This window comes from Sminthopsis crassicaudata, chromosome 4 (genome assembly GCF_048593235.1).
Source record: "Sminthopsis crassicaudata isolate SCR6 chromosome 4, ASM4859323v1, whole genome shotgun sequence".
Classification (NCBI taxonomy): domain Eukaryota; kingdom Metazoa; phylum Chordata; class Mammalia; order Dasyuromorphia; family Dasyuridae; genus Sminthopsis; species Sminthopsis crassicaudata.
The window spans coordinates 110,264,244-110,278,419 of NC_133620.1; the positions used below are offsets into that span (position 1 = coordinate 110,264,244).

At 37.5% G+C, this 14,176-nt stretch overlaps 1 protein-coding gene across 1 annotated transcript in view; it reads left to right on the plus strand.

Annotated features, from left to right (window-relative positions):
- The window catches only part of SMYD2 (SET and MYND domain containing 2), a 79,444-nt gene that overhangs the window by 44,467 nt on the left and 20,801 nt on the right, over positions 1-14,176 (plus strand). The window contains exons 3-5 of the mRNA XM_074309149.1: positions 4,395-4,505; positions 9,641-9,701; positions 10,768-10,892. Coding sequence (XP_074165250.1) covers positions 4,395-4,505; positions 9,641-9,701; positions 10,768-10,892 — 297 coding nt within the window. The remainder of the gene's footprint in view (positions 1-4,394; positions 4,506-9,640; positions 9,702-10,767; positions 10,893-14,176) is intronic.

Consider the following 14,176-nt stretch of genomic DNA (forward strand, 5'->3'; position numbering starts at 1 on the left):
CCATATTCTAGGCCCAGGGCTAAATGCTTTGGATTTAAAGAAGGTGGGAAGGGAGGAGGGAACTGGGCAATAAAGGATTTTGAATGTCAAATAGAGGATTTTATATTTGATCCTGAAGTTGATAGGGAGTGGGTGGAGCTTTTTGAAGAGGAAGGGGATCAGGGTTGACATGATCAGATTTGGGCTTTGACAAGATCAGTGTAATAGCTGAATGAAGGCTTGCCTGGAGTGATTCAGGGAAACCAACCAGTAGGCTTTTGCATTAATTTGGGTGTGAGGTGATGAGAAAGATTGACAGCAATGTCAGAGAAGAAAAGGGGGGATACTCCAGAGATGTTATGAAGATAGAATCAACAGAGCTGAGCAACAGATTGGATGTGAAGATGAGAGACTGAGGAGTTGAGAACAAGCCTGGGCAGCTAAAAGGATGGTAACATCCTCACCCTTGATAGTAATAGGATATTTAGAAAGAGAGAAGGACTTAGAAGGAATGGAAATGGGTTTGGTGTTGGATATGTTGAGTTTATGATGTTTATGAGACATACAGCTTGAGATATCCAATAGGTAACTGGAGTTATGAGATTGCATTGGTGAAGGGAATTTTTATATTCAAGATTCTCCACATCAGTGGATTCACAATATTTGGGCCAAAGTTAAAATTAATTGGACCAAATGAAACTAAGAAGCGGCTTATCTCTGTGGGAAAAAAGTTACTGTTCTTAGAGCCAGAAGACCTTGTCTGGTTTAAGTATATGATATTGAACAAATCATCTCATCATCTCCCTGGACTTCTGTCTGTTACATGAAGACTTTGGGTTAGAATATCTTTAAGGTTCTTCTAGTTCTGAATCTTATGCATAAATATTACCCTATTAATAAACATTAAACACTGAGGAAGACTTGATAAGATCTGGATTTCTTTGGAGATCATGAAATTTCTGTCTAGTCAATATGATTTTTGGGGAAATCTGGAATTGATTCCATAATTTAGGTTCTTTTTGTGTGTGTGTGAGAACTCAGTTTCTATTTTACTGTTGCCTCCACTAATAGTCCCTCTAATTTAAAGTCGTAGAGGAAATCATGATTCTCAAGTAGTAGCCAGTGAACCTATAAACCAAAACATTGGCAGACACCCACATTGTAGTATTCTAATAACACACTTTAAAAGATATCTATCAGTAGGAATGTTGAGTCAGTGTTGGATGAGTCTTAGATTATTGGGTATAATCCTTTTGCTCTACAGATGGGAAAAGGGAAGCCCAGAAATACTAAATGATTTCCTTAAAATCACACTGGAAGAAAATGGTAGGGCCTGGATTTGATCTTAAGCTTCAAACATAAAATCTTGCTCTCTTTCTACTGCCCTACTCTGCACAATACCTATTCTCTAAGCCTGAGGTTCCTTGTATTCTTGCCTATCTCCTTTTTCCTCCAAGCATCCTAAAAGTGAGTCTCTTGGAGGGAATTTTCACCACCACTGCCAATATGGGTACATCCTGGACAACTGATATGAGATATATGGTAGTGGGACAGAAATGAATTCTTAGATGTCTTTTTTCATAACCAGGGTGTTCAGAGGTCCTAGAACCATTCATGAGTGATAAAAATGAATCATAGCATTGATGTTGTGCTTTGCCTAAGTTTTATATATATTTGCTGCTAAGTGCCACAGCAAATAGGGTACTGGGATCTAGAGTCAGGAAGACCTGAGTTCAGATTCAACTCTGTGATCCTGGGCAAGTCACTTTTGCCTTTCTTGATTTCTATAACTATAAAATGTTCTTAATAGTAGCATCCACTTTACAGAATTGGTGTGAGGATTAAGTAAGATAATATTTATAAAGCTTCTAAATACTTAAAATTCTTAAAAGCTATTAAAATTCTAATGGAATAATGTCTGCTTTATACCATCCACTTCTTCCCTTTCTCCTCTCCTCTCCCTATGCTCACAGCAGCATTTAATATAGTGCAATTTGTTATCTGTATTTTAAGATAAAATACTGTGAATTAGAAGCCTTGGGTCACACACACAGGAAAGTAACGTTTTTTGACCTTGTGTAGAGATTTTTTTTTTTTTTTTCCTCACAGTACCATATTGCCTCATCAGTGGTTAGATAGCTTTTCTAAGCATAACCACAGGAACTGTCTGCCCTAGTGGGCATTTAAAGCTGATCTTTGTATTTGTGCATACTATAGCTATAGCTATGTGGATAAAGTTCATAGCAAAGAAAAACAATTAGCAAATCTTTTAATTGCTTTAAAACATACACACATACACTTTTTTTTTTTTTCAAGATTAATACTTTTTAGGGACAAGGTGGTGCAGTGGATGGAGCACCAGCCCTGAAATCAGGAGGACCTGAGTTCAAATCTGATATCAGACACTTAATACTTGGCTGTGTGACCCTGGGCAAGTCACTTAACCCCAAATGCCTCAGGAAGAAAAAATTAATACTTTTTTTTGAAGGAGTTCTGCCTTGATTACAAGTTTTAGCACATTCATTCATCAAGCATTTATTAAGTTCTTACTGTGTTCTAGACACTCTGCTAAGGACTGCCAATGCAATTGTAGATAGAAAGTCCCAGACCTTAAGGAGCTTACATTCTAATAGGGAGAAAAACAGAGAACTGAAAAGAAAGTGGAAGGGATGAAAATATCCAGTGTGGGATATAGTAGAGAAGTCCAGAGCACAACTTTATGAGAAATGAGGGTAGGGTTCCTTTGGGTGTTCTTCTATGGGGATTCCAGGACAAGCTCTCCAGTCAGACTGAGTTACTTCCAGTGTATGAATTCCAGAGTTGGAGGGATCTTTCAATTAACCAGTAAGCATTTATTAAGCACCTACTATGTGCTAAGTCTGTGCTAAGCACACAAATAATAAGAAGAAGGTTTTAGGATATGGCTTTAAAAAAAGGAAGAGAAAGAAAAGAAGAGGAGGAAGAAGAAAAACATGATGAAGCTCTTTGCTCAGCAGGAATCAGGCCAGGATTTTTTTTTTTTTTTTCTCATTTTAAATACTAGTAGGGCAAAGAAATGCAAAAGATACACAGCTCCTGAATTTGGTCTCCCCAGGACACTGGTTATACTATATACACCTGTGAAGTGTAGCTTCACAGAAAATCCGTAGAACTACACCTAGACATGTAATAGTACCCCTTTTTCCCTCTTCCTCTTCCTCTGACTATGGAATCTTGAGAAGAATTCTCTTACACATATCTTTATTTATTCAGTGAGATAATATTTATTAAGGATGTAACACTGTGCCTGAGACATAGTAGGTACTTTATAAATGCTTGTTCTCCTACCCCTTATTCCCATATAGAAATCCCTAGCAAGTCTCTTCCAAATGATATCTAATTGCAATAAGAACGCAAATTTAGCTAACCCAGAACAGTGATCCTCTGATATAAAATATTTTTTAAATGGTAGAAAAATCATTTCTGTCAGACTTCATAATACATACAAAGTAGTTAAAATCTGTGATTTTATAGTGCAGGTACTTCTTCTATCAATACCTGCCTGGGGAATCTCTGAGAACTCTTGGTGACTCAAAAATTCACTTTCCTGGGGCCAGCTGGCCAGAAGCCTCTCCAGACTTAGCTAGGCTGCTGCTCAGATGACAGACACTCTAGCTGCCGCTGTCCATTTTGGAAAGGCCTCCAAGAGACTGCTGTTCTGGCATAGCCTTGTACAATCCAGGGCAGTTTCCAAACCACAATGAAGAATCTAAGGAGGAATTTTAGTGTTTGATTTGAGGATGGATTAGGGAGTTGTTGGGATTTTTTTAGCCAGGTGTTTTCCTGATTACAGTTTGCCTCCATGAGGATTTAAAATTCATCCACAATTTGACTATTGACCGTATAGGGAATGATACTAGCCAAGAAAAAATAGTTTAGAGACTACATTTTTCATAGATTATCTTGTAAACTAATAATCCACAGATATGAATTATCAGGGTGGCTAGCAGATCTAGAGTCAGAAAGACCCAAGTTTAGAAGCTTACGAAGAGTCAGGCATGACTGAAAAAGCTGAACAGATGAATAATTGAGAATGGATTGTATATTATTCAGAGCAATAAACTGGATTCCTAAGGGAAGTTGCCATAGAAATACACAAGATGTGAATACAAGCAGCACAAAGTAAATTTCCTCATTTCAGAAACATCTGTCAGGAGCAGCTCAAGGTTAGAGTTCTTTCTGTCTTAAAAAGATGTTTTTATCTTCAGTATGGGTGAGTGTCCTCGTGGTTTCAAAAAGGAAACACATTTCACTTGACCTTAACTGGGAGAACTGACTGCATCCTCTTTTCCTTTGCTTTATTTCAGTGTTTTGTGGTTTGGGTTTTTTGTTTGTTTGTTTGTTTTTGATGATTATTACTGTCTTTAACCTTTCAGAAAGAAGATTGGCCCATGCACAAGCTGGAGTGTTCTGCTATGTGTGTGTTTGGGGAAAACTGGAATCCCTCTGAGACTGTAAGACTCACTGCAAGGATCCTGGCCAAACAGGTGAGGGAAAGGACCACATGCCAGAGCCATTTAGTTCTGTTTGTCTTTGTGGTGAGTCAGGAAGAAAAGTGGGCCCAGCTTTTGTAATAACTTGTTTGACTCAGTTTCCTATTTATATCCGTAGTAGGTCACCAAATAGCAAAAACAACATAAGTACAGAATTTTGTTTGTCCTGTGGAAATGTCCTGTGGGTGTCCATGCACAGCTAAAAATGGCAGAAATCACTAAAGCTTACTTCAGAATTTTATTTGTTCTGTGGAAGAATTTCTGTGGGTGTCCATGCCTGGGTAAAACTGACCAAGATTTCAGCGTGGCCTCTTCTGAGCACCACTTTGAAGGACTGCAATGGAATTTAGTTACCCTCCAAGTACTTTAAGGAATCTGGCTCATTATGTAAGAATTCTAGGGTGCCAGAGTTTCCTGAGAATCCTTTGAGACATTCCAAGCTTTTCTTCCCTAATATAGAATTTCTTGCAAGAAATGCTTCTGTCTCTTCCCTCCATCTCCCTCAAAGTCCTGTCACTCTCTTGTAGTGTGTTTACTGAGACAAAGAAAATGATAGAAGCAATGAAATGGATCTGGGGCAAAAAAAAAGAGCTTCCCTGGTCATTCTTGAAGCCTTTCATAAGCTCCCTTTAAAATCAATTTTTTATTGTTGTCTTTTGACATTATATCACCTAAATTTATTTCCCCATATCTTTCTTCCTCTTCTCTCCCAGAAAGCTATCTTTTATTACAAATAATTTCTTTCTAAAAGGATGAAAAACACAGAAAAAAGTCAGTAAAACTTATCAACATAATATCTGATATTACAAGCCATATTCCACATCTGTGGAAATGAATTACTGCAAAGGAGCAAGGGATGAAAATCTTGGCTATCTTCATTGTGGCCAAGCTTGGTCTTTAAAATTTACCCAGTATTCATTTCTGTTACTTTGTGGGGGTTGTATATGTATATGTAACATTTATCTTTTATCTGAATGTCCCACACACACACACACACACACACACACACACACACACACACACACATGTACATTTATGCAACATAGTCATGTGTATACACACAATGCTGTGCAACATAAAGGCTGCTGTGTATATGTTAACATGTATTGTATACATTTGCTGCATTATGTATATGCATATGTATTTATTGTATGTAATTGTTTTCTTTACCGTGTACTTTGCATCAATTCACAAAAGTCTGTTTCTCTGTATTCATGATGTTCCTTGTTTTTTTCATCCTTAATATTTCATCATATCTTTGTGTTACACTTTGTTGAGCTATTTTCTTATCGATGGAAATCTATTGGGTTTCCAGTTTTTTTCCTACTACAGAAAGTACAATTATAAATATTATGGTATACCTGGAGATTTTCTTTTTTGTCAGAAACCTTCTTAGTTTACATGTCTGGAAGTGGAATCTCTGGGCCAAGTGGTATGAGCATTTTAGTTACTTATTTGCCCAGTTCCAATTTGCTTTCCAGAATAATTGTACAGTTCACAGCAGCACCAACAGTGCATTAGTTTATTTGTCTTTCTACAACCTGATTATTTCTGCTTTTTGATATCCTTGCCAATTTGGGGTGTGTGAAGTGAAAGGGATTATTTTGATTTGCATTTCTCTCATTATTAGTGATTTGGAGGATGCAGGAGATCAGGGCATATAGTTTCTAAATCATTTCACCATTCTTTTCCTAACTGCAAGAAAGTGGTAGTTTTAAGAGTTACACTTTGCACTTGTCTAGCCTGAGGCATAGCAGGGAAATTCAGTAGAAGAAGTTAATGAAGAGGGAGGTGAAAGGGAAGAGAAGGGAATAAACATTTATATAGTACCTACTGTGTGCAGGCACTGTACTAAGTGCTTCACAAATATTTTTTAAACCTCACAATTCTGTGGGGTGGGTGCTGTTATTTTTCCCCATTTTACTCTCAGTTGAGGAAATTGAATCAAATAGAGACAAAATGTGTTAATAAATTTCTGAGGTAAAAACTCAAATCTTCCTGACTTCAGGACCATACTCTATGTGGGAGAAGAGAGAAGAAAAGAGAGAAAGAGATAAAAGCTATCATTTCCAGATTCTTTAAGTTGATGACCTCTGTGTGGGGATTATGTAACTATCAGCTCCCTTGTTGTTTTGCCCTTCCCTGCTTTATTGTGCCAGTTATGAACATCTAATCTCAGAATGACAAAGGAAGTCCTGGTTAGAAAAGGGCCAAATGATTTGTCTTTGTACTGCAATGCAGTAGGATGGGTGAAACATACCAGAAATACTTTCAAGGATCTTCTATCTAGTTAGGGTGAGGTTGCTGGCAAGGACACTCTACTGTAAATCTTTTTAAAGGTGAAATTTCATCCACCCCTTTGCCAACTCCTCTTCTCCTCCCTTCCCCACCTCATTTTTCTATTTTTCAACTAAGCCAAATTTATTCACAAGGATTAGCACATGTCCACAGCTCAAATATGATATGAAGGGTGTAAATAGGAGTGTATCATTTTGGAACTCTGAGATAATCTTTCTGTGAATTCTCCTCTGTTCAGTATAATCAGAGACTCATTGGAGTACTCCATCCCTCTTCTGGGTTCCACCGGCTTATGAGAAATAACAGGGTTAGCTTTGAAAAATGAAATTAGCTTTTTTTTATGTTAGGAAAAGAGGAGACTAATGGGCGGTAGGGAGGAAGGCTTAATAACAGTGTTTGAGAATCTGCAGAGATCTTGTTGAAAGGTAGAGTTTATTTTTCACCAAGGATAGGAAAAGGAGAAAATAAGCTTATACTCCAGTAATAAGAGGTTAGCTAGGAGGAAGAACTTTCTGACAGCTGGAGAACTTGAAAGGAAAAGGAAGTAATAGAATTGCCTTCACTGAAGGTTCCTTTAAAAAAAAAAAAGTGAGTGTGTGTTTGCGTGCACAAGTGTGTATATATGTATAAACATATGCATACACACGTATCTATACATCCATATTACCTCTGTTTGTATATATTAAATATAATAATTCTATATAATGTAATGCATATGTTTATTTAAGATTATATATTACTGTAAGATTGTATTGTATTATATAAAAAAGAAATCATTCAATCATATCTTGTCTTTTTGGGTGGCTATGGTCAAGTCCTCTTAGAGAAAGCAGATCATGGTCTCTTTACTCTCAATTAGTTAGTCTGCTGATTTTATTTCTGTTACAGTTCTTGAGCTCAGGTGCATCAGATAGTAAGTCTTCTAAAAGTTTTTCACAAATGAGCAATTTGTTACAATTAAAAATGTTTGTATAATACTTGGCCATTAGTAAGGAGTTTATGCCAGGTAGATATGCCATAGTAATAATAATACTATATATTTTAAATGAGAGTTACTCAGCTCAAAAATTTGCCAAAAGTCTTCAGCATAAGGATCACAAAATCTGTGCAGGCCTTCAGTATTCCTATTATGCTTTGGGGAATTGAAGTGAGATGGGGTGGGATGGGGTAGAAGTGTTTAAACTACATATTTGCCATATCTTTCTGATGAACCACCTTCAACCATGAATTGAATGACTTGCCAGGCTGGCCAAGAAGGAGCTTCAGATTGATATTATCTTTGAGCTCTTGCAAATATTGTTTTATTTTTGATTACTAACTCCTACCCCACTTACATTGTTAGTCCTCTCCAGGCGTTTAGAACAAAGCCAGAAACATACTGAAGTACCTGGCACCATAGCAGGCATCCTGGGGGCGAGACAAAAGCCATAGAAGGCACAGACACTGGGGCCAGTGGAGAGAACATACTGGCTTGAAGTCAAGAAGACTTGAATTCATTTGCCCCTTCAGTTTGCCTCAGTTTCTTCTTTTGTAAAATGAGGACTATAACAGAATCAAAGGAGAAGGGAACAAACCTTTATATTATACCTGCTATGTACCAAATACTATATTAAGAACCTTCATAAATATTATCTTATAGCAGCACCCATTTCTCAGAGTAATTGTGTGGCTCAAATGATATACTATTTATAAAAGAGCTTTTCAAACCTTAAAATTAGCTATTTTTACTTTGCATATAAGAAGAGTTTCTATGGAATCTGAATTTACTTTAGGCAGTTGATCAGCAGATAGTTAGAACTGGGCTAAATTTGTGTCAGTGCAATGGGAAAAGTAAGACATATCTTAAGAGGCATGAGTGGATATAGTACTAGACTTGGAGTATGTATGACTCTGCCCCTCAGTTTCCTTCTTTTCCTTAATAAGAAAGTAGGACTTTGGTCTCTGAGCTTCCTTATAGTTCTAAATTGATGATCTTTTGATGGTTAACCCCTAGGCATGGTCCTTCAAGCAGGGTGGCCAAAGGACTGATCAAGTTAGCATCTGGCAGCATTTATTAAACACTTGCCAGGCACTAGGCTAAGCTCTGATTTTTCACTATCCTTCAGAAAGTAAGGTGACAAGTATTCCTACTTAATCCTTCTTTCAATCAGACCTCTTGATATCGTCATTCTAGTGAGCACCAAGGAAGTTGGACAAAAGAGGAGGGAAACACAGTCTTACCTCAAGGCCAGACCAGGTCACTTTTTAAAAGAGTATTTTCTGGGGCAGCTAGGTGGCGCAGTGGATGGAGCACCAGCCCTGAAGTCAGGAGGACCCGAGTTCAAATCTGGTCTCAGACACTTAACACTTCCTAGCTGTGTGACCCTGGGCAAGTCACTTAATGCCAATTGCTGAGAGAGAGAGAGAGAATATATGAGAATGTTCTGGGTTAGTGTTGATCTCATTGGATAAACTCTCTTTTTGCACAAAATTCTTTTAAATTAATTTTATTTCATTTTTCATTACAAACACCTCTCTCTCTCTCTCTCTCTCTCTCTCTCTCTCTCTCTCTCTCTCTCTCTCTCTCTCTCTCTCTCTCTCTCTCTCTCTCTCTCTCTCTCTCTCTCTCTCTCTCTCACACACACACACACACACTCCATAAGACTTCTTTTGCTACAATATAAAAGGATTAACAAAAATTAACAGTAGAGTGACTTCATTTAAAAACATGTAGGAAGTGATGGGGGCTATTCTCAAAACAGAAGTTTTAAGTGTTGATTTTAAAGTTATAATTGTGATCTTGCACTTAGGGCAAAAACTGAACCTGTATACTTTCTTTCCCAATTAACTAGAAGACACACCATGAGAGAACATCATCAGAGAAATTGTTGGCTGTAAAGGAGTTTGAATCACGTAAGTCCTGGCACCTTAAGTTTTTCCAATTTAAAAACCACAGTATCCATAGTCTTATGGTGGCCAAGTAGAAGGAAGAGGACCTATTTTTGTCTACGTGGTTTTTTGCTTGCTTGTTTTTAATAATTTCCAGTTAGCCTTTCTCCACAACAAACAATTATGAATAAGGAAAAAAAGGAGGACTGGTAGCTCGTAAAATGGATGATACAGCACCAATTCTGTCATTTCTCACCTTTTTTGGCAAGCAGATCAGTTTCTGGACTTTACTGGAGTACTAGCCCTTCCAAAGAAGGTTTTGTCTGAGAGCAACTGTGTAGTTTCTTAATGTTGGCCAAATTGTTGAAAGGCAGTAGAGAAATTAGACCTACAGTCAAAGAAAGCATAGATTTTAATCTTTCCTCAGATATTTATTAGCCCTGAGACCCTGGGATCACTTAACCTTTCAACTACAAAATGAGCAAGTTGGATATAAGAGACCATTTTCAGTTCTTTATCTAAGAGCCTTTGATGGTCTCTGGAGTGAACTCTCTTAATAAGGAAGAATTCTCTTAACACTAGTGCCTTCCCCGTGATGATTTTCTCCAATTTATGTTGCCTGTAAGAGTTAGTACATAGTTGTCTGCATGTTGTCTCCCGAAGTAGACTGCAAGCTCCTCCAGGGGCAGGAACTGCCTTTTACCTTTCTTTGGATGCCCAGCATTACCTGGCACATAGAAGGTGATTAATAAATGTTTCTTGACTGGAGGAAGCATTTCTTGCCCCTTACTCATATCCTTTATTACTACAGTCATTTTGAAATATCAGGACACAAGTAGCTTCAGGTAAGGGAGGAAGTGGAAATAATTAATCTCTTTTTTTTTTCTAGAAAATGATTGGTTTCTTGCCCAAAGGGAACCCAAAATTGAGCAAGAAAGGAGAATTGGTCAGGAGTGATGTTTCCTGAGATCTGTTTTTGGGCTGACTTCTGTTTGCCATTGACAGTAATAAAAGAAAGCCCTCACCTTAATTTCAAGGGGTCTTCAACCTGCCTACTCAGGTGACATGGATTTTTTTTCTTTATCCATAGATCTGGATAAGCTGGACAATGAGAAGAGAGAACTGATCCAGAGTGACATTTCTGCTCTTCATCACTTTTATTCTAAGCACATAGAATACCCAGACAATGCTAGCCTGGTTACCCTTTTTGCACAGGTAAGAAGGTTCAACAGTCTCATTCATACCTTTTTTTTTTTTTTTTTCTTTCTCTCTCTTTCTTCCTACTTCTTTGCTCCTTCCTCCATTATCACACACAGTGTTTTTGCACAGGAGAATAGCATAAACAGAGTTGGATATAATCTCTAAGACAGTATCCTGGATACATATCTTGAATTTGGCACTACCTTTCTGTGTGACACTGGGCAAGTTTTCCTCATGGATGAAATAAGAATAGAAGTACTCTGTACCTCTGATGAATCTAGTGAGAATAAAAATGGAAATCTACCATTTGGACCTTGTTGAATGTTTTTTGGGGAAAATCATTGTATAAATTGTAAAACAGTAGAAATAGTATTTGATATAACATTCATTATTGTTATTCAATTTGACAAGCATTAAGCACCTGCCAAGTGCCAGACATTGTGATCTATGCTATAAAGTGAGACCCAACACCTGCCCTCAAAAACTTGATCCTCTAAGAGGAAAGAGAAGACATTGTACAATAGTGACAACTCTTTCTTGTGGGTTTTGGAGAGATGGAGGTGGTGAATTCAATTCAAAGACAATTTTAAATTTCTATTTTAAACTTTTATTTTGTGGGAACATTTTTTCCCCTTTCTTCCTTTTGATATTGAGGGCAGGGATTGTTCATTTAATTTCTTTATTCCCATTCTCTCACCTGGCACTTAGCATATAGTAGGTGCCTAATAAAAATTTGATTAATGATCTGATATTTTAAAAGAAGAGATGGGAGTAAAGGGGTAAGTCTATCCTGATTGCCTAAATCTTGTTTTTGTTTTTTTTTTATCAAATAAATAAATATAAAATAAAATATACATAAAGGAGATCAACAATAGTAAGCTGTGAAAATTATTTTCTACTTCTCTTGGTTTTGAAGAAAAGGGTTCTAGATAATTAAAATTAAAAATGGAAGGAACAAAGTAGGTCTAAAAGAGGGTTGGAAAATAAGAATATGGAAAACAAATGGTTAAGCCTTTATAAAGACAATGGAAGGAAACAATGAAAAGAATTTAACCAGTCTTGAATTATGTAAAGAGATGGTACAGATACTAATGTGAGGCAGGTTTTGGTTTTCAGAGAAAAAAGAAAAAATTGGCTCAAGCTGTAGAGGGCCAGAATTCTGGAGAAATATACTTGAAAAAAGGATACTTATAACAAGGTGTTAACTCAGTGGAACTGATGAGATAATGGTTCTCTAGTTTACATATACTTAGTACTTAGCATGGTGATGTAATGGTTCTACAGTTGGCACATACTCAGTATGCTGTAATGATGTAATTGTAATAGGGTATTTAAGGGCTGAGAGAACTGGGGACAAAGTCAGACTCAGACTGAGACTGGGTCAGACTGCTGGAGACAGTCAGTCAGACTGGGACAGACTGAGATTGAGTCAGACTGGGACAGACACAGACTGTGAAGGAGACGATAAAGACTTTGGATTCTATTCCTGACCATTCTTGTGGTGTCTTCCTGCTGAGACCAAGACCCATCTGGAGGACCCCCAGAAAGCTAGCCTGGACATTACACACGCTATGATAAACTATTGTTAGAGTCCTAATGAAAAGCCCTTAAGATATCACACTTTGGATTTCTATGCCAGATCATTCTGAAGGTCACGAGAGAGTGAATTGGGTCACAAGAGGAACTATAGCACTTTAAAGCTGAAAGGTTCTAAATCATCCAGTCTATTCTAAGTTGTGTAAAGAAAAAAACTTCCAAAGAGAAGAAAGTCGCTTTCCCACAGTTACTATGTTAGCTAATGAATAAATGTTTGTTGAACTAAACTTCTGCTTCTCCATGAAAACATTTTGCTAACTACTGCGATACAGTTAAAAAATTATAAAGTGCTTCCCCTCAAGTAACTTATATTGTACCAGGCAGGAAACAGACAAGGTAGAAACAAAGATAAAATTCAGACAGATTATTTCAGAAAATTTGAGAATGAGAATATTCTCATCTAAAGGAGTCAGGGGAAGACTTTTTGGAAGAGGTGGCCTTGGACCAAAGCTTGAAGGAGGAGAAGAATTTTGATGGGTGAAAGTTAGTGCATTCTAGCATGGCAAATGGCCAGTGAGAATGCAAGATGAAGATGACATCTGTATTGGGAGAGAGTTTTGGAATGAACTTGCTGCTGGAAGTGGAACACATCCACCCTCCCTCCTTGGGACTGAAGTGTGTTTTAGTTACCACAAATATGCACATTGTTGGGAAGTATATTTTTGTTGCACAGCCTACATCTAGTCTAAATGCTAATTAAGAGAATAACTTTAGCAAAGGCATGTATGCTTGATTTGATTTTGGGGGAAAATTTATTTTTAATAGGTGAAATTTACTTTTTCTTCTTCTGCCTGGCTATTTTAATGGGGAGGAGAAACTTGCCAAGTAAATTGCTGTAGAATTGGAGCTTCTATCACGACCTTCCAGAAAAGCTTGCCATCATGAAGAAATGCCTTCTGCATCCCCTATCATAGAGAAAGGAGAGGGGCTGGAGTTAGTTATAGAATGATAGATTCATAGAATGTTAAAGCTGAGAAAGATCTGAGTTCATCGAAATCTAACAAACAGGGAAGTTGGCAAGTGGAGAAGTGAGATGCGTGGCCTCTAGTCAGATAGCTATTTCATTGCTTTACTCATTTATTTATCTGAAGGGCAACAGGCTATGTTCTTAGAGTGCCAGATTTACAGTCAAAGCACCTGAATTAACACTCTAATTTGGTTCTTTGGATAGATAACCTGCCTGGCCTTAAATGTCCTCATCTAAAAAGTGATGTTTGAACCAGATGGCCTCTGAGGCACTTCCCAGATTCCAACTTATGATTTTATGATGTGTTCCTAGGTTTTTTTTTAAGGCAGTAAAGGTTAAGTGACTTGCACAGTCACACTGCTAGTCAGTATCTAAGGCCAGATTTGAAATAAGGGCTTCCTGACTCCAAGGCTGGTACTCTGTCTGTGTGCCATCTAATTGCCTCAGTGTATTTCTATTATTGAATGTTTGCCATGGTCAAGACACAGGTTGTGGGATAAAAAGTAAGCTGGTAGAGTAATAGTAATAGCTAACATTTATGTGCCAGGCACTATGCCAAGCACTTTATAATTATTATTATTATCACTTGATCTTCATAACAACCCAAGGAGGAAGATGCTATTAGCATTTCCTTTTGACAGATGAGGAAACTGAGGTTAACAGGTTAAGTGACTTGCCCAGGCTCACACAGATAATAAGTGACTGAGGCTGGCCCTGAACTCATTTCTTTATGACC